Source organism: Cherax quadricarinatus, chromosome 97, assembly GCF_038502225.1.
Source record: "Cherax quadricarinatus isolate ZL_2023a chromosome 97, ASM3850222v1, whole genome shotgun sequence".
Classification (NCBI taxonomy): domain Eukaryota; kingdom Metazoa; phylum Arthropoda; class Malacostraca; order Decapoda; family Parastacidae; genus Cherax; species Cherax quadricarinatus.
The window spans coordinates 1,257,920-1,280,354 of NC_091388.1; the positions used below are offsets into that span (position 1 = coordinate 1,257,920).

Sequence of the window (22,435 nt, forward strand, 5' to 3'; positions counted from 1 at the left end):
AGCACTGAAGACAACTTTGCACCTTAACAATCACACTCTTAATACTGATGATGTGCAATTCTTAACTCTGTTTTTTTCTATTTTTTTGCACTTTCTAATGCCAACCACAATGAGCAGGATTTGTAATGCGATGGACGATGGGAATGCGTACAAAAATAAATAATATAAATTAATAATGAATGTTTTTTTTACTTGAGGGAAGAAGATAAAGATAATATATATCTGAGAGGAAGGATATATATATTTATATATATTTCTAACAATGTTTTCTAAAGAGAAAGAATGAATATACGAAAATAATCTATTTTAATTTATCAATGAGGAACTAGAGTAAATAATTTTTTTACAATACTCTATCAAATGGCATTCATAATTACAGTTATTAATATAAGAAAATGGCATTCATAGTTACAATTATTAATATAAGAAAAAACTCATTTGTACAAACAGTTTGGAATAATTTTAACTTGCATCAAAGTATTTTTTCAGGTTAAAGGAACTCATGAAGGAGAAAATATAGGGGTTGAGATCACATGCACTTATACTTTACGTGTGTGTGTGTGTGTGTGTGTGTGTGTGTGTGTGTGTGTGTGTGTATGTGTACTCACCTAATTGTGGTTGCAGTGGTCTATTCATAGCTCCTGGCCTGTGTGTGTGTGTGTGTGTGTGTGTGTGTGTGTGTGTGTATGTGTATGTGTGTGTGTGTGTGTGTGTGTGTATTGTGGTTGTGTAGCTCCTGGCCTGTGTGTGTGTGTGTATGTGTATGTGTGTGTGTGTGTGTGTGTGTGTGTGTGTGTAGAAGGTTTTACTGCTGGTACAAAATACCGACAAGCTGATGAGAAAGACGCGTGTACAAGACGCGTGTACAAGACACGTGTACAAGACACGTGTACAAGACGCGTGTACAAGACGCGTGTACAAGACGCGTGTACAAGACACGTGTACAAGACGCGTGTACAAGACACGTGTACAAGACGCGTGTACAAGACGCGTGTACAAGACGCGTGTACAAGACACGTGTACAAGACGCGTGTACAAGACGCGTGTACAAGACACGTGTACAAGACACGTGTACAAGACATGTGCAACACTTGGATATCTTACTGGGTAAATCTTCTGACTTCACAGTCTTCTTCGGTCGAGTATAAGTGAATACAACAGTAGAGATAGAAGAGTCTGAACACGTTAAATTACTTCTTCTCTCTCCAGTGCCAAAATTCCCCAAAAAACGCCTGAAGATGCCAGTTATATAGGCGAAATATGGATAACTAAGGCACATGTGCCTTAGTTATCCACGTACGTAAGTTAACTAACAAGACATGTGATAAAGTCGGTGGGAAGACAGGCAGGGGAAATCAGCCAGGAAATTTACCATCACTAAACATTTAAGACAATTTGTTGAGGAGAATTACAGTCCCAGGACTGTCTTGACTGCTGCGAGAAAAAGTACCAGGACCGAGTTCTGTCCCAGAACTCTCAAATGTTAGCGCACACGTTCAATTATTCTCAACCTGATGGTATTAAATACCTGGTTCATACCACTGGTAATAACTATTTTCAGCAGACTATATATATATATATATATATATATATATATATATATATATATATATATATATATATATATATATATATACACACACACAATCCTGATTCAGTTTATACCTCATATAAATCACAGTCATTCTTGATTTCCAATTGGTAGATAATAAATTAAGTATATACATTTATATACATAAATTTGAACTTTACACTTTATACATTGAGGTTTTTATTAGAGGCACATGGGCAGGTGTGGGTATTTTTCCACTCCCAGTGGGCACAGTGGGCACAATAGTGGGTCGCCCACCACAAGACAGCGATTGACAGAATCATGTTTGTGTTGGGAATAGTTGAATATTTCTGTATTCCTTCCATGGGTTGATTGTCAACTCCTGAGAGTGGGTACTGATACCCAGACATAATGGGTATCCCCAGTAACCACTATGGACGGTAAGATAAGGTCACCAGAGGTAGTCAAAATGTTGACCTCAAGTTATTGATGTTTCTCAGTAGTCACTGATGTTTAGTTAATAAGTTTATCAGCATTTATGAGTATGAGATACTTCTGTGTATAGTGACCTCATGGGGCCCTGGACAGTGACCCTAGCGGCCTCGACAGTGACCCTGGTGGCCTGGACAGTGACCCTAGCGGCCTGGACAGTGACCCTGGTGGCCTGGACAGTGACCCTAGCGGCCTGGACAGTGACCCTGGTGACCTGGACAGTGACCAAAACAACTCTTGTGATAAATGCCACGGTCAATGAATGTTATATTATTAATAAATATTCAAAATAAAATAATGCCGTTAGTGGAATTAATATGCGGGAGTGATGTGGTCTGGTGGTACAGAAAACCCAGCTAGATCGGTGCTTAGAAAGCCCTTCTAGTGGCTTTTAAACTGGAGTAATGTGGCCATGGACTCCTCTGACTGGACGCGGCCTGGTCACAGACTGGACCGCGGGGGCGTTGACCCCCGGAACTCTCTCCAGGTAAACTCCAGGTAAACACTTCGTCTTGTCCAGCAGATGACGTTTCTTGCCTATCTTAGTCGCCATTGGTCCTCACCAAAGCTTCTCCCGTGTATTTTCATTTTTCATTTCGTGAGCACTGGGATGAGTAAGACCTCCTGGAACTCCAGAGGTAAACACTGCCATTTGTATTCCATGAGAACTCACAACTCACGGAACGTTTCAGGACTTGCTGTGTGTTCCGTGATCTGTCTTCCATGAGATTTCACCTCAATCGTTGAAGACCAAAGTGACGAGGTGAAGCTAGGTCACTTTGTGTCAAAATTCTAAGTGCACTCAATAGCGTGTTGAGCCGAAGACTCAATGACTGAGGCTCTGGTGTCAGACTCGCACTTGATCTCAGGGGTGAACGACTTGAATTCCTCCTGAGAGTGTTTGATCAGCTCCTCCGGGATCATGTAAGTGGGACTCTTAGGGTCGTAGTCACTGGGGTCGTGTAGGTCGTGTCCAGGAGACGTCTGTAAGCCATCCATACTGTTTGTGTCCACAGTGTCCAGACTGCTTCCTGTACAAGAGAAAAGGAAAATTCAGATACTTCCAGTTTATACAATAGAAATTTAGTCTTATTAAGGCAGATAATGATTTTTTTAATTTCTAATAAGCTTTAGACCATTAGGAAAGCTATAATTAAGTATTACGAGAATTAACCTTGATTTAGACAGTGGAAATGTCTAAATCAAGATTCCAGCTGCAGCAGCAAGACACGTACAAGACGGGAAGTAGACAGGATGACAGTCATACCTGAGGCGATGGATGGACAGTAGTCGTAACCACTGGATGATCCCGTGGGTGAGCGTTCAACAGCTAGCTCTTCTTCAGGACTGGAAGGTTTGCAGCTAGTTGTCTTCCAGTGAGTCCTGCAGTCAACACTACAGTTAATACATGGCTAGTACACTTAATACTCCTAGCTAGTACACTCATGGCTAGTACACTTAATACTCCTAGCTAGTACACTCATGGCTAGTACACTTAATACTCCTAGCTAGTACACTCATGGCTAGGACACTTAACACTCCTAGCTAGTACACTCATGGCTAGGGCACTTAACACTCCCAGCTAGTACACTCATGGCTAGTACACTTAACACTCCCAGCTAGTACACTTAACACTCCTAGCTAGTACACTCATGGCTAGTACACTTAACACTCCCAGCTAGTACACTTAACACTCCTAGCTAGTACACTCATGGCTAGTACACTTAACACTCCTAGCTAGTACACTCATGGCTAGGGCACTTAACACTCCCAGCTAGTACACTCATGGCTAGTACACTTAACACTCCCAGCTAGTACACTTAACACTCCCAGCTATTACACTTAACACTCCCAGCTATTACACTTCATGCTAGTACACTATGGCTAGTACACTTAGCTAGTACACTCACTAGTACACTTAACACTCCTAGCTAGTACACTCATGGCTAGGACACTTAACACTCCCAGCTAGTACACTTAACACTCCTAGCTAGTACACTCATGGCTAGGACACTTAACACTCCCAGCTAGTACACTACACTTAACTCCCACTCCTAGCTAGTACACTCATCCCAGGTACACTCATGGCTAGTACACTTACACTCCCAGCTAGTCACTAGCTAGTACACTTCACTGATAGAACACTATGGCTAGTACACTTAACACACTAGTACACTTAACACTCCCAGCTAGTACACTCATGGCTAGTACACTTAACACTCCCAGCTAGTACACTCCCAGCTAGTACACTCATGGCTAGTACACTTAACACTCCCAGCTAGTACACTCATGGCTAGTACACTTAACACTCCCAGATAGTACACTCATGGCTAGTACACTTAACACTCCTAGCTAGTACACTCATGGCTAGGGCACTTAACACTCCCAGCTAGTACACTCATGGCTAGTACACTTAACACTCCTAGCTAGTACACTCATGGCTAGGACACTTAACACTCCTAGCTAGTACACTCATGGCTAGGGCTCATGGCTAGTACACTTAACACTCCCAGATAGTACACTCATGGCTAGTACACTTAACACTCCTAGCTAGTACACTCATGGCTAGTACACTTAACACTCCTAGCTAGTACACTCATGGCTAGTACACTTAACACTCCCAGCTAGTACACTCATGGCTAGTACACTTAACACTCCTAGCTAGTACACTCATGGCTAGGACACTTAACACTCCTAGCTAGTACACTCATGGCTAGGGCACTTAACACTCCTAGCTAGTACACTCATGGCTAGTACACTTAACACTCCCAGCTAGTACACTCATGGCTAGTACACTTAACACTCCCAGATAGTACAGTCATTGCTAGTACACTTAACACTCCTAGCTAGTACACTCATGGCTAGGGCACTTAACACTCCCAGCTAACACTCCCAGCTAGTACACTTAACACTCATGGCTAGTACACTAGTACACTTAACACTCCCAGCTAGTACACTTTAGCTATTACACTCCTATTACACTCAGCTAGTACACTCAACATTCATGGCTAGTACACTCATACATGGCTAGTACACTGGCTAACACTCAACATTCATAGCTAGTACACTCAACATACATGGCTAGTACACTCAACACATGGCTAACACTCAACCATGGCTAGTACACTCAACATTCATTGCTAGTACACTCAACATTCATGGCTAGTACACCCAACATTCATGGCTAGTACACTCAACATACATGGCTAGTACACTCAACATACATGGCTAGTACACTCAACATACATGGCTAGTACACTCAACATTCATTGCTAGTACACTCAACATTCATGGCTAGTACACCCAACATTCATGGCTAGTACACTCAACATTCATGGCTAGTACACTCAACATACATGGCTAGTACACTCAACATACATGGCTAGTACACTCAACATACATGGCTAGTACACTCAACATTCATTGCTAGTACACTCAACATTCATTGCTAGTACACTCAACATTCATGGCTAGTACACTCAACATTCATGGCTAGCACGCTCAACATTCATGGCTAGTACGCTCAACATTCATGGCTAGTGCACCCAACATACATGGCTAGTACACTTAACATACATGGCTAGTACACTCAACACTCATGGCTAGTACTCAACACTCATGGCTAGTACTCAGCATTCCTGGCTAGTACACTCAGCATTCCTGGCTAGTACACTCAACATTCATTGCTAGTACACTCAACATTCCTGGCTAGTACACTCAACATTCCTGGCTAGTACACTCAACATTCATGGCTAGTACACTCAACATTCATGGCTAGTACACTCAACATCAACATTCATGGCTAGTATGGCACACTCAACATTCATGGCTAGTACACTCAACATATTCATGGCTAGTACACCCAACATTCATTGGCTAGTACACACTCAACATTCATTGGCTAGTACACTCAACAACATTCATGGCTAGTACACTCAACATACATGGCTAGTACACTCAACATTCCTGGCTAGTACACTCAACATTCCTGGCTAGTACACTCAACATTCCTGGCTAGTACACTCAACATTCCTGGCTAGTACACTCAACATTCCTGGCTAGTACACTCAACATTCCTGGCTAGTACACTCAACATTCCTGGCTAGTACACTCAACATTCATGGCTAGTACACTCAACATACATGGCTAGTACACTCAACATTCCTGGCTAGTACACTCAACATTCCTGGCTAGTACACTCAACATTCCTGGCTAGTACACTCAACATTCCTGGCTAGTACACTCAACATTCCTGGCTAGTACACTCAACATTCCTGGCTACATCAACATTCCTGGCTAGCACTCAACATTCCTGGCTAGTGCACTCAACATTCCTGGCTAGTACACTCAACATTCCTGGCTAGTGCACTCAACATTCCTGGCTAGTGCACTCAACATTCCTGGCTAGTACACTCAACATTCCTGGCTAGTACACTCAACATTCCTGGCTAGTACACTCAACATTCCTGGCTAGCACTCAACATTCCTGGCTAGTGCACTCAACATTCCTGGCTAGTACACTCAACATTCCTGGCTAGTACACTCAACACAGTACACTCAACATTCATGGCTAGCACTCAACATTCCTGGCTAGTGCACTCAACATGGCTAGCTAGTACACTCAACATTCCTGGCTAGTACACTCAACATTCCTAGTACACTCAACATTGGCTAGTACACTCAACATTCCTGGCTAGCTAGTGCACTCAACATTCCTGGCTAGTGCACTCAACATTCCTGGCTACACTCAACATTCCTGGCTATTCATGGCTAGTACACTCAACATTCCTGGCTAGTACACTCAACATTCCTGGCTATACATTCCTGGCTAGTACACTCAACATGGCTAGTACACTCAACATTCCTGGCTAGTACACTCAACATTCAACATGGCTAGTACACTCAACATTCCTGGCTAGTACACTCAACATTCCTGGCTAGTACACTGGCTAGTACATCAACATACATGGCTAGTACACTCAACATTCCTGGCTAGTACACTCAACATTCATGGCTAGTACACTCAACATACATGGCTAGTACACTCAACATTCCTGGCTAGTACACTCAACATTCATGGCTAGTACACTCAACATTCATGGCTAGTACACTCAACATACATGGCTAGTACACTCAACATTCCTGGCTAGTACACTCAACATTCCTGGCTAGTACACTCAACATTCCTGGCTAGTACACTCAACATTCCTGGCTAGTACACTCAACATACATGGCTAGTACACTCAACATTCCTGGCTAGTACACTCAACATTCCTGGCTAGTACACTCAACATTCCTGGCTAGTACACTCAACATTCATGGCTAGTACACTCAACATTCCTGGCTAGTACACTCAACATTCCTGGCTACATTCATGGCTAGTACATTCAACATTCATGGCTAGTACACTCAACATTCATGGCTAGTACACTCACCATACATGGCTAGTACACTCAACATTCCTGGCTAGTGCACTCAACACACCCCAGAAGCTATGAAGCATATATATATATATATATATATATATATATATATATATATATATATATATATATATATATATATATCGTGCCGAATAGATAAAACTTGCGATTTTGGCTTAAATAGCAACTCTCTTCTTGCCGAATAAGACAAGCGAAAATTTGTGTTTGCCATAATTTCTCAAAACTCATTGTGAACCTAACGAGAAGAAAATATTTTTGTTTATTAAATTATTGTAAACTAACCAGAAATATATTTAGTTGGATTAGAGTAAATTATTATTCACATTAACGTAAATGAAAAAATTATAGATTTAAACGTAGAGGAGAACATTTTGGAAACGACTTAATTTTAAACGAGTTCTTGATAACCAATTTTACCTATTCGGCACTACATTTTGTGTGTGTGTGTGTGTGTTTGTGTGTGTGTGTGTTTGTGTGTGTGTGTGTTTGTGTGTGTGTGTGTGTGTTTGTGTTTGTGTGTGTGTGTGTTTGTGTGTGTGTGTGTGTTTGTGTGTGTGTGTTTGTGTGTGTTTGTTTGTGTGTGTTTGTGTGTGTGTTTTTTTTTTGTGTGTGTGTGTGTGTGTGTGTTTTATTACAGGTTAGTTACCTGAGACCAGAGGCACTAATATACTTCTTGTTGCAGGTGTTGCAGGTGTAAGGCCTCTCGTTAGTGTGCAATCTCTTGTGCAATTTGAGGTGAACAAACTGTGTGAATTTAGCTGGGCAGAGGTCGCAGGCATATGGTTTTTGGCCGGAATGAAGTCTCATGTGAGTTTTTAAATTGGAGGTTGAACTAAACCTCTTTTTACAGATGTCACACTGGTGTGGTTTTTCCCCAGTATGAACCAGATGGTGTTTCTGCAGGTGTGCCAGCTGTGTGAAGCTTTTGATACAGACGTTACACTTGAAGGGCCGTTCCCCTGAGTGAGTTCTTAGATGGACTTTTAAGTTGGAGAGCTGGCCGAAGGTCTTGAAGCAAACGTTGCATTCGTAGTGCATCTTGCCGTCTTTCTTCTGCAGAGGGTAGGGCAGGGAACGGTAGCCTCTGTTACCGTTAGTTGGTGAGGTGGAACCCTGGGAGGAAGGGGACCCTTGTGAGGAATGGGAGGAGTTGCTGGAGGGAGGAGAGTGCCCTGACGCAGTGTTGGGAATGGAAATTGTTAGACGATGATCTATTGGCATCGACCCTTGACTTCCTGGAGAAAATCCATTGGTACTGCTGTTATTGTATCCATTATAGGAATACATGTTAAAGTGTGGAGAGGAGAACATCTGGGAGACAGGTGTGCGATAGGTGGAGTTAGTGACTGGAGGCTGGACAGTATACAACTGCTGTGGCAGTGTGTGGGAGGTGGGGTAGCACGCAGAACCTGCCTTCTGGTGCGTTGAAGAAGAATCAGGAGATATCTGTTGACTTGGCTCTGAACTGCTGTAGTTTCTCTTGTAGGGGAATTCCTGAGGCTGTCCTGAACTGCTGGAGGCACTGTCAGGCTTGTAGTGTGCCTCGCTAGGTACTGCAATGTGCACTGGTTCCTTCAGGTCCCTGTGGGTGCTGACGGATGACTGTGTGATGTCAGACTCATCCTTTCCACCCAGCCGTCTCAGAAGGATGTTCTCTAAGATGGAGCCAGCTGGACGGGAAGTGCCCATTTGAGTGTCGGCTGGTACTGTCAGTCTCACATCGGCTGAGAGAGGGTGTCTGATGTCTTGTGGTCCCGGGTGTCTAGTGTCAGGCTGTACACAGTGTCTGGTGTCAGGGGGCACTGGTAAGCGAGGGTCTGGAGCCACTGTGATACGTGGGTCTTGGGGGGGCATTAGTGGCAGACGAGGGGGCATACTGCTCACGTTGACTGGCAGACCTTGCATCCGTGGCATGGATGGCAGCGGCAGGCGGCTCTGTGCCACCCTTGACTCGTGAGGCAGCGGCAGACGAACCACAGGCGGCAGACCCATGCGTGTGTCAGGTATGGATGACTGCCGCGTGTCGGAAGACACCTGTTTGGTTATTGTAATAGCGGGCAGGGCAGTGTCTGGTAGCACGGGCATGCGTGAGTCGGGCAAGACGTGAGTAGTGCGGGTATCGGGACGGGGCACTTCTGTGGGTCTGGGCACCTCGAGGGACTGACGGAGGGGCATGTCTGGCACAGGGTATCTACGGGAGGAAGGGCTCTGGGTACTTTCAGGCTCCTGTTCCCTCTCCAGGACGGAGTCCACCTTCTCCTCGCCGAAGGACGCAGAGTGTTGCGTTGCGTACGACGGAGTGCGTCGTGAAGACCCTTCCTGAGGGCCACGTTTAGGCATACCCTGGGGCAATGACTGCTGCAGGGACTGCTGCTGCAGGGGCTGCTGCTGCAGGGGCTGCTGCTGCAGGGGCTGCTGCTGCAGGGACTGCTGCTGCAGGGACTGCTGCTGCAGGGACTGCTGCAGAGATGCTATCCTAGTATCAGACACGGAGACAGTCTGTTGACATTCCAGTGATGGCGAGACGGACTTCTCCTTCTCCGAAGACTCGGAACCGCTGGATTTAGACCTATAGTGATAGGCTCGCAGCATCTTAATCTTCACCTTGCGATATTCATTACGAAGATCAGCCTCCTCATCCTCCGCCGGTGACTGTTTTCTCTTCTTACTGAAAACGCGAATCAAAACAGAGATTTTAGCTTCGGAAAATTTACTGACGTTAAATATTTATTTTTATCGCCAAATAAAAATTAAAAAAAAAAAAATTATAATTTACCTAAAATCTAAGACATAATTATTATCGCCTTCAGAATCAGACGAATCTTCAGGAATATTAGAGTCATGATGATAGCCGTTGCTGTCGTACCCTTCATCAGATCTTACGGAGCCGTCCGTGGGCGTCAGCTGCCCGCTACGAGACTCGCACTGCGGCGGCGAGATGGCGGCTCTAGCGACGGCCGATGCCACCGGCTGCTGTGGTGAAGCAATGCTGCTACAACCTGCAGGAGGCGCCGAAGAGATTTTCTCCACTTCGCACTCATCCTTTACTTCCCCTTCTGTTTCGCCGACCTGCTGACCTGCGTACACCACACACAACATTAGTAATATCATGTATATTATTAAGTAACATTTTTACCATCATTCACTCCATCACAGCGATACTACAGTTCAAACCTGCAAATATCCCCACCCCTCCTTCAGAGTGCAGGCACGTATTTTCTACCTCCAGGACTCAAGTCCGGTTAACCTTTTTCTCTGAATCCCTTCATAAATGTTATCTTGTTCGCACTCCAACAGCACCAGTTATGAAAATCACTTGTCTCCACTCCTACCTAACAAGCTCAGACACGCTGGTTGGATGTCTAAGCCCCTCACACACAAAACCTCCTTTATTCCCTCCAACCCTTCCCATGACGATCCCTACCCCATCTTTCCTCCACTGCAGATTTATACACCCTCTAAATCATTCTATTTTGTGCCATTCTCTCTAAATGTCTAAACTACCTCAACAACTCATACCTCTAAATAATATTTTTTAGTAACCTCAAACCTCTTTCTAATCTCCAAACTCAGAATTCCCTGCATAATATACACACCACACCATGCTTTCTGACACGACATCTCCACTGCTTCCAGTCTCCTCTTCGCTGCAACGTTTAAAGCCCATGCATCACACCCATTCAATAGAGCTGGTACCACCATACTCTCATACATGCTCGTGCACACACACACACACACACACACACACACACACACACACCTTCCCCAGGATGTCACCTATCTGCCACTAGGTGAACAGGGTCAACATCCACTTTCAATCCCCCAGGATTGAGCCTGGATATTTCGATTCTAAACTAAAGGTATTACCGCTAAGCTACAATATAATTAATTTACATTCAATTCCACCAATACAATTCGTAGAATTATTATTATTATTATCATTACTTACGTATTTTAAGAAGCATTTGTTCTCCTGTTAGAGGATAGTTAAGTCTGGTAGCGAACTCTCTACAGTACCAGACTAAGAGTTCCTGGTTTGGTAGGATGGCCTTAATCGTGTAGAAGTAGATGTTAGACTGTGGGAGAGATTATTGTAGTTATAAAGTGTCTACTTATTGCTGAGATTGTCTACTTAATGCTAAGATTGTCTAATTAATAATAATTTTTTTATCAGTATATGATGCAACTTATACAGACCATAGCTGACACCTATGACATGCTACTATATAGGAAGTCCCTTGTTATGCTGGGCATTTCCCGCAAATTATGTCAGTTTTGTTCCAGGATGTGACCCACACCAGTCCACTAACACCTAAGATGTGACCCACACCAGTCCACTAACACCCAGGATGTGACCCACACCAGTCCACTAACACCCAGGATGTGACCCACACCAGTCCTCTAACACCCAGGATGTGACCCACACCAGTCCACTAACACCCAGGATGTGACCCACACCAGTCCACTAACACCCAGGATGTGACCCACACCACTCCACTAACACCCAGGATGTGACCCACACCAGTCTACTAACACCCAGGATGTGACCCACACCAGTCCACTAACACCCAGGATGTGACCCACACCACTCCACTAACACCCAGGATGTGACCCACACCAGTCTACTAACACCCAGGATGTGACCCACACCAGTCCACTAACACCCAGGATGTGACCCACACCACTCCACTAACACCCAGGATGTGACCCACACCACTCCACTAACACCCAGGATGTGACCCAAACCAGTCCACTAACACTCAGGATGTGACTCACACCAGTCCACTAACACCCAGGATGTGACCCACACCACTCCACTAACACCCAGGATGTGACCCACACCACTCCACTAACACCCAGGATGTGACCCACACCACTCCACTAACACCCAGGATGTGACCCACACCACTCCACTAACACCCAGGATGTGACCCACACCAGTCCACTAACACCCAGGATGTGACCCACACCAGTCCACTAACACCCAGGATGTGACCCACACCACTAACACCCAGGATGTGACCCACACCACTCCACTAACACCCAGGATGTGACCCACACCACTCCACTAACACCCAGGATGTGACCCACACCACTCCACTAACACCCAGGATGTGACCCACACCACTCCACTAACACCCAGGATGTGACCCACACCAGTCCACTAACACCAAGGATGTGATGTGACCCACACCACTCCACTAACACCCAGTCCACTAACACCCAGGATGTGACCCACACCAGTCCACTAATACCCAGGATGTGACCCACACCAGTCCACTAACACCCAGGATGTGACCCACACCACTCCACTAACACCCAGGATGTGACCCACACCAGTCTACTAACACCCAGGATGTGACCCACACCAGTCCACTAACACCCAGGATGTGACCCACACCACTCCACTAACACCCAGGATGTGACCCAAACCAGTCCACTAACACCCAGGATGTGACCCAAACCAGTCCACTAACACCCAGGATGTGACCCACACCACTCCACTAACACCGAGGATGTGACCCACTCCACTAACACCCAGGATGTGACCCACACCAGTCCACTAACACTCAGGATGTGACCCACACCAGTCCACTAACACCCAGGATGTGACCCACACCACTCCACTAACACCCAGGATGTGACCCACACCACTCCACTAACACCCAGGATGTGACCCACACCACTCCACTAACACCCAGGATGTGACCCACACCACTCCACTAACACCCAGGATGTGACCCACACCACTCCACTAACACCCAGGATGTGACCCACACCACTCCACTAACACCCAGGATGTGACCCACTCCACTAACACCCAGGATGTGACCCACACCACTCCACTAACACCCAGGATGTGACCCACACCAGTCCACTAACACCCAGGATGCCACCCACACCAGTCCACTAACACCCAGGATGCGACCCACACCACTCCACTAACACCCAGGATGCGACCCACACCACTCCACTAACACCCAGGATGTGACCCACACCACTCCACTAACACCCAGGATGTGACCCACACCACTCCACTAACACCCAGGATGTGACCCACACCACTCCACTAACACCCAGGATGTGACCCACACCACTCCACTAACACCCAGGATGTGACCCACACCACTCCACTAACACCCAGGATGTGACCCACACCACTCCACTAACACCCAGGATGTGACCCACACCAGTCCACTAACACCCAGGATGTGACTCACACCAGTCCACTAACACCCAGGATGTGACCCACACCAGTCCACTAACACCCAGGATGTGACCCACACCAGTCCACTAACACCCAGGATGTGACCCACACCACTCCACTAACACCCAGGATGTGACCCACACCAGTCCACTAACACCCAGGATGTGACTCACACCAGTCCACTAACACCCAGGGTGCGACCCACACCAGTCCACTAACACCCAGGGTGCGACCCACACCAGTCCACTAACACCCAGGATGTGACCCACACCAGTCCACTAAAACCCAGGATGTGACCCACACCAGTCCACTAACACCCAGGATGTGACCCACACCAGTCCACTAACACCCAGGATGTGACCCACACCAGTCCACTAACACCCAGGATGTGACCCACACCAGTCCACTAACACCCAGGATGTGACCCACACCAGTCCACTAACACCCAGGATGTGACCCACACCACTCCACTTCTATACAATAACAAATTCATATATAACTTAGAACTAATGGATGGTATCATAATGGATGTTAACAAAATGAGTTTTACATAATGGATGTTAACGTAATCACTTTTAACGTAATGCATTACAAACTATAAGAACAAAACATTATACAATATGGATGGAATTGATCGATCGATCTGTATTCATGCACTCTACGGATTCTGAGGAAGAATAAATATATATATATACAAAGTGAAATTAGCAGCAAAGGCATCTGGTGCACTCAGACTATTACTGTCAAATTCTCAGAATACGGAGGGAACGTGAACACGAAAATAAAAAAAAAAAATTCTGAAAAACTAATCAGTTAATAACAAACAGTTGACAGTTTACTTCATCTCGGACATCTAGTTATACAGACTATGAACATTTAAACCCAATTCTGCGAGGGTGAGGTTTACGTATGCAGAATGGTTATCATCTCTGGGAGGATCGAATTCCTCTGCAATGGCTAACACATGCCTTGACTGAGGGAGATCTGAACAAGTATCTACAAAAGATACTTGTGGGTTTCTCATTACTTGTCGAGTACGCAAGGAGTAACGACATTCAGGTTGGTTATCTGACTGAGTATCTGAGGTAGAGGGTACAGAGTCAAGAGGATTTTCAGCATCTGTCATATTAGTCTGGGTAGCAATATCGTCAACATCGCATACTAATTTCATATGATCTAAATGCGATTCTTTGTATTTGCCAGTACTAATTTCTCTAACCTTATACTTATTACCAGAGATATGTTCTAATCGATAAGGTCCGACAAACTTTTGATCGAGCTTAGGCATTTCGGATGTTTTGTTGAAATTTGTCAGCATTACTCTTGAACCTACTTTGACTTTTGATGGCTTAGCACGGCTATTAGTTACTCTAGTAAATTCTGCTTTTGATTTATGAAGTGTTTCACGGATTCTTCTAAAAACACTCTGAACCATGCTGGTACGAGTTGCTACGAAATCATCAGGGTTGTAATTAGGTTTCGGAGTGGAATATAACAACTCATAGGGTAAATGCTTGTCTACACCATACAATGCATAATGTGGAGTATCACCTATGGAAGCATTATAAGCAGAATTTATGGCACATTGAACATCTGGTATGACTTCAACCCAAGTTTCACTATTGGGGTTGATAGTGGCTCTCAGGACATCAAGTACTTTCTTATTGGTTCGTTTGGCTAACCCATTGCTGGCAGGATGATGAGAAACAATGGTGGATTTAGAGATCTTGTACAAAGTACACAAATTTTCAAGAATCTCATTACAGAATTCACCTCCATTATCTGTTACTAAGGACTTAGGGTGGTATGCCTGCAGATAATGCGTTCTTTAAACGCTTTAGCTACTGTCTCTGCAGTCTTATCTGCAATAGGAACTAACTCACAATATCTGGTGAAATGGTCTACCATAACACACAGATGTTTGTTGCCTTGGAGGGAACATTGGAAATTGGTTAACAAATCAAGGGCAACTCTTTCCCACGGTTCGCTAGTGGTTGGGTACACTTGGATTGGATTAGGACCATTGACATTTCCTTTATGTTGCATACAGACACTACATTTCTTAACATACTCGGAAATGTCAGTTGCCATACGTGGCCAAAAGTATTTCATTCTGGCTTGTTTCACAGAACGATCCATACCAGGGTGTGCAACACCTGGTGCATCATGAACTAGCTGTAGAGCTACGTTCACTAGTGACTGTGGAATTACTAACTGGTAAACTCTTCTACTTGGAGTACCCAACTCGGCTGTTCGATACAGTAATTCTTGGCTCATTACAAAGTCACTAATGGGTGCTGGTGGCTTCACAGTAAGAATAAGATCTTCCTGGAGCAGGAATCGAATCACACCAGACCACATGGGATCTGTTCTTTGGGCATTTTTGACATCCTCGACAGTAAATGGAGGATCTGCAGTAACTACACTAACGTGTCGCGATAAAGCATCTGCGACTACGTTCGACTTGCCAGGTTTTATTTTTTATTATCACACCGGCCGATTCCCACCAAGGCAGGGTGGCCCGAAAAAGAAAAACTTTCACCATCATTCACTCCATCACTGTCTTGCCAGAAGGGTGCTTTACACTACAGTTTTTAAACTGCAACATTAACACCCCTCCTTCAGAGTGCAGGCACTGTACTTCCCATCTCCAGGACTCAAGTCCGGCCTGCCGGTTTCCCTGAATCCCTTCATAAATGTTACTTTGCTCACACTCCAACAGCACGTCAAGTATTAAAAACCATTTGTCTCCATTTACTCCTATCAAACACGCTCAAGCATGCCTGCTGGAAGTCCAAGCCCCTCGCACACAAAACCTCCTTTACCCCCTCCCTCCAACCCTTCCTAGGCCGACCCCTACCCCGCCTTCCTTCCACTACAGACTGATACACTCTTGAAGTCATTCTGTTTCGCTCCATTCTCTCTACATGTCCGAACCACCTCAACAACCCTTCCTCAGCCCTCTGGACAACAGTTTTGGTAATCCCGCACCTCCTCCTAACTTCCAAACTACGAATTCTCTGCATTATATTCACACCACACATTGCCCTCAGACATGACATCTCCACTGCCTCCAGCCTTCTCCTCGCTGCAACATTCATCACCCACGCTTCACACCCATATAAGAGCGTTGGTAAAACTATACTCTCATACATTCCCCTCTTTGCCTCCAAGGACAAAGTTCTTTGTCTCCACAGACTCCTAAGTGCACCACTCACTCTTTTTCCCTCATCAATTCTATGATTCACCTCATCTTTCATAGACCCATCCGCTGACACGTCCACTCCCAAATATCTGAATACGTTCACCTCCTCCATACTCTCTCCCTCCAATCTGATATTCAATCTTTCATCACCTAATCTTTTTGTTATCCTCATAACCTTACTCTTTCCTGTATTCACCTTTAATTTTCTTCTTTTGCACACCCTACCAAATTCATCCACCAATCTCTGCAACTTCTCTTCAGAATCTCCCAAGAGCACAGTGTCATCAGCAAAGAGCAGCTGTGACAACTCCCACTTTGCCAGGTATATATTCAAAAGTGGGATTGAACTCTTGGATAGTCAAGGTCCATCTGGCTAACCTTCCAGTAGGCTGTTTGTTCTGGAATAAAGGTATCAGTGGAGCGTGGTCTGTCAAGACATGAACAGGGTACTGGTAAATAATGTCTCGGAAGTGCTTTAAAGACCATACTATTGCTAAAGCTTCTTGCTCCGTTACTGTATAATTACGTTCAGCCTTCGTAAGGACTCGGCTAGCAAATGCAACTGCATTGTACTTGCTATCAGTCTTCTGAGCTAGTACGGCACCTATACCAATTGAACTAGTATCAGTTGTCAGATAGAAGGGCTTAGAAAATTCTGGGAATTTCAAAATTGGAGCAGATGTTAGCTTTTCTTTTAGAGTTTGGAATGCTCTTTCTTGACGGAAGGTCCAAACAAAAGGAGCATCTTTCTTAAGCAATTCAGTTAGCGGAGCAGCTATGGAAGAAAAATTGGCAATGAAAGATCTATAAAAACCTGCTAAGCCCACAAAAGATCTTACGGCATCAGCAGTTTTGGGAGTTGGAAAATTTAGTACTGCAGTTACTTTACTTTGATCAGTCGTAACCCCTCTAGGAGTTACTACGTGACCAAGAAATTTAATTTCTGATCTGAAAAATTGACATTTGGACAGTTTGATCTTTAAATTTGCTTCTTCAAGCTTGCCAAGTACTATATCAAGTCTTTTCAGGTGTGTGTCCACGTCTTCGGACATGACGATTACGTCGTCTAAGTACACCATAAGTGCTTTACCTATAAGACCTCTAAAGATGTTGGTCATGAGTCTAGAGAATGTGATAGGAGATGAACGTAATCCAAACGCCATATGGAGGAAGTGATAATGACCTGTGGGAGTGGAGAATGCAGTTAACTCTTGGCTTGTTGGTGAGGGGCTCTTGATTTAGGGAATTGGATCTGTGCTCCAGTTCCCTGAATTAAGCTTGAATGCCTTCCACATCTCCCCCCAGGCGCTGTATAATCCTCCGGGTTTAGCGCTTCCCCCTTGATTATAATAATAATAACTCTTGGCTGTCCTTGTGAAGAGGGACTTGCCAAAAACCTTGTAACAAGTCCAGGGTCGAGAAGACTTTGTTATCTCCGATATTGCATAAAAGATCACCTAGTACAGGAAGTGGGAAACGATCTGGAATGGTTTTCGCATTTAACTTCCTAAAGTCAATCACCGGGCGCCAAGTGCCGTCCTTCTTAGGCACTAGGATCAAGGGCGCATTCCAGGGTGAATTGCTAGGTGCAATAACTCCATCATTGAGCATTTGATTGATCAGTTCCTCTGCGACAGCAACTTGGGAATGAGGCATTCTGTACGCAGGTATATAAACAGGTCTGGTACCAGGTTCAAGTGGAATACGATGGGACAATAAGTTCGTTATACCCATCTTCTCACCTGGTAAGGCAATGGCTGTACGACGTTTGTTCAACAGCGTCAACAAGCGCTGGACTTCGTCTGGGAAATCAGTGGGAGCTGTGTCTTTCTCCTCAACTGGTGGGATAGATTGATCCAGCGGAGTGGATGAGGTCTCTACTGTTGAAATAGCACCGACCCACTGGTCAGGTGGCACGTCATCCTGTACTTGAACAGGGTAAGGATAGTGAACTAGGTCAACGAGGTTGGTATTTGCTCTGAGACGAACACTGTGACCCAAAGTGTTTGCAAGGAGTAAATGGATCTTATTGTCTCTTACAATGTGTAAGGAAGGTTCAACAAATAAACCTTTGACCTTGCAGGAATCACTGTCAACTAGGACATTATCACCACCTGGGACATTAGGAACAACAACAGACACTCTAGTGAGAGCACTAGCCACAACAGAGACGTCTTTCTGCAGACGGCATGTGACATCAACAAGAGATGGCATTACTAGTTTCAAGTAATCGTTTTCCGACAAGGCGTCCCCTTTGGAGAAACTACTACTTGGACTAGCAGACATTGCAGGGATAGGCAGAGCACTCAAAGCAGTCTGAGCGTCCTCGGACACTTGAGGCAATACACTATCTTGCATATCTGAAGGTGTAGGTGGAACACAGATGGGAGTGACAGAGTTACCAGTGCCTGACCGCTTGGGCACGCTACGGGAGAATGCATTGGCTTGTAAGGACTTAATGCGTACATCATACTCTGCAGCAGTATGACAGATTTCTGATCCAAGCTGGAAACCCCAGAATGGAACGATCAAGTCGTCAATTTGGGCATGCCACCTGTACGGGTCGAGCACAATGCGTAAGTCTCGCATGGAAGCAAATCCCAGTAGAAGGTCACCAGGGAAAGTAATCTGGTCGACAACAAGAAAAGCAGCAGTAAAGTCTCTTCCTTGGATAGTAAAGGTGAGCAAAGTCTGACCTCGGACTCGCAGAAGAGAACCAGCTACTCCACTAAGGGAGGTTACAGTAGTTGGTTCAACGAGGAGGACACGTCGTAACTGCTTCTCTTTAAACAAGCTAGACCTAATGATATTAACTTGCGCACCAGAGTCCATGAACACATGAACGGGCGCATTATGGACAAAAGCTTGTACTAATGGACCAATCGTTTCGTTAGGAGTTATATGCAAACAGAAAGGTGGGTTGTCATGGAGAAGGCATTTTCTACTTCATCCCCAAATTCCTCTACGTCAGAGACGTGTGAAGCAGCATCAACAGCAGGGCTGTCAATCTCAAGGCTGGCTAAGGCTTCATAGGAATTCTGGACTGGGATGGTGTACTCGTTATCACCTACTACTGTCACGACTGGACGAGTAGACTTGGGCGCTCGGATTCCCCCGAATTGGAAGAATGAGCCTGGTTCTGGTTAGTTTGTGAACCACGACGTCTGTTTCCTCTCCTGGCTCTGCGGTTGGAATGGCCACGGAACGATCTAGAGTACTGCATGTTGTAGAGAGCATTGCACTCAGAAGTGTCATGTCCATGAATTCTATGATAAGTACAGTAGGGAAGATCTGACTGGTACTCATCATCAGTACGACGCTTCTTAGGGTGACTGTCATGACAATTAATAGCAATATGGCCATGGTAACCACAATTGTAGCAAACTCTTTGACTGTGGGTACTGTACGTACTATGGGTGCTACGGGAATGATGGCTCTTAACACTTGCTTTGGATGATGGACGCGAGTGATTAAGGTTGGGAGTTTTGGTAGTAGCACAAACTAGAGGGGGTACAGGATTGGACAAGGTGTTTGGTATTGACTTAAGATAAGGGAAGGTTCCCTCGGGACACAAATTTCGTACATGGATTAGAGCTGCAAGCAGTCCCATAGTAGCATGTAGTGGACTTGAATTGTACACATACCTAGATGTCGGTGGCATTAGTTGTTTAATAACTCCAAATGCAGCTAATTTGGCAAACCCATCAAGGGCTGGTTTATCGTTATCTTTAAGGTACTTTGAACTTTGACCTGCTTTAACGAATGAGGACATTAGGTTATTAAGACGAAGAGCAAACTCATCTAATGACTCTTCTGGTCTCGGAGCTGTGCAAACTAATTCTTTGAGAACAATGAACGGATCGGTTTCTCGCACCGGTTCAAGATAATTGCGAATTAACTGATCATAATCTTGCCACCTGGTTAGATCTTGGAAGTCCTTCATACAAATTAAGTTAAATACATATGAGGCTGCCACCATTTATCGTAGGGGTTCTTAAATGGAGATATCGAGGGTTGAAGGTAGACACACTTGTTGGATGGTAACATATATTGTCAGACTGAGCTGATGAGGAATGGAGCCCAGCCTTGCCGTGTTCTTGTCTGGATGGTCTGCCTCCGAGTGAGCGGGAGGCAGAGGTACGAGCCTACACATGCGCATCCCGTGACGTCACACAAAGTCACAGGCCTACAAGGGATCTCCTATCTAAAGCACATGGATGATACTAATATGCTATGCTATATAACACAGGGATCAGCAACTATGCTGACACACTAACACCCAGGATGTGACCCAGACCAATCCACTGACACCCAGGATGCCACCCACACCAGTCCACTAACACCCAGGATGCCACCCACACCAGTCCACTAACACCCAGGATGCCACCCACACCAGTCCACTAACACCCAGGATGCCACCCACACCAGTCCACTAACACCCAGGATGCCACCCACACCAGTCCACTAACACCCAAAATGCCACCCACACCAGTCCACTAACACCCAGGATGCCACCCACACCAGTCCACTAACACCCAGGATGTGATCCACACTAGTCCACTAACACCCAGGTACCTATTTTACTGATGGGTGAACATAGACATCCGGTGTAAGGAAACACGCCCATTGTTTCTACCCTAACCGGGAATCGAACCCGGACACCTAGCCGTGTGAAGAGAGAGCTTCACATTTGTGTGTGTGTGTGTGTGTGTGTGTGTGTGTGTGTGTGTGTTAAAACATTTACCAAACTGCGATTGGCCAGGGTTCGACCCCACGACACACTGTCCCGCCTCAAGTGACAACTCAACGTACGTGTCGCCCTACCCACTCAGCCATCGATCCTACAAACAACATGAACCTAGCGAACTAGGCTTGTTTCTTGTTGCGGGAACACTCATGGCACTGATATACTCAAGGATAATTACAAACCACCTCCTATATGAAATAGAAAATATAGTTACCTTGTACTGACAAGCAATCAGGTTCTGTGCCTGGCTGCTGTAGGCTGGGTTGACGTATCTCATCCAGTTAGCCTTACTGGTGTTGTAGCCGTCTATGTAGTAGTACACTTCATCACCTCTGTACACCTGTAACACATGTACTACTGTAACACTGTACACTTGTAACGTAGGTTTATGTAGCAGGGTTGTTCCTCTTATATAAACAAGATGGAAAATGGTTTGGGTAAGTATTTTGATTGGGTCAGTAGGCCTCCTGCAGTGCTCCTCTGTTCTTATGTGTCAAGTATTCCTCTACATTCCTCTCTATATTACTCTCTACATTCCTCTACATTAATTTCTACATTTTCTCGTAATATGTATTTGAGAAACATCTGAGATCACAGTAGTTGTGGTAGTACTAGTACTAGTAGTAATAGTAGTAGTAGTAAGAGTAGTAGTAGTAAGAGTAGTAGTAAGAGTAGTAGTAGTAGTAATAGTACTAGTAGTAATAGTAGTAATAGTAGTAGTAAGAGTAGTAGTAAGAGTAGTAGTAGTAATAATAGTACTAGTAGTAATAGTAGTAGTAGTAATAGT

General features: G+C 45.0%; 1 protein-coding gene across 5 annotated transcripts in view; it reads right to left on the minus strand.

Annotated features, from left to right (window-relative positions):
• Window positions 1–748: 748 nt before the first annotated feature.
• LOC128704971 (PR domain zinc finger protein 1-like) overlaps window positions 749–22,435 on the minus strand; it is a 114,284-nt gene continuing 92,597 nt past the window's right edge. For 3 of the 5 annotated variants that reach the window (XM_070105113.1, XM_070105111.1, XM_070105112.1), the window contains 6 exons: window positions 21,863–21,988; window positions 11,438–11,564; window positions 10,265–10,565; window positions 8,135–10,156; window positions 3,312–3,427; window positions 749–3,075 (listed from right to left, as the gene is read on the minus strand). In XM_070105113.1, coding sequence (XP_069961214.1) covers window positions 2,837–3,075; window positions 3,312–3,427; window positions 8,135–10,156; window positions 10,265–10,565; window positions 11,438–11,564; window positions 21,863–21,988 — 2,931 coding nt within the window. In that variant the 3' untranslated portion in view covers window positions 749–2,836. The remainder of the gene's footprint in view (window positions 3,076–3,311; window positions 3,428–8,134; window positions 10,157–10,264; window positions 10,566–11,437; window positions 11,565–21,862; window positions 21,989–22,435) is intronic. The other 2 variants (XR_011394742.1, XM_070105114.1) reach the window with 2 other exon arrangements.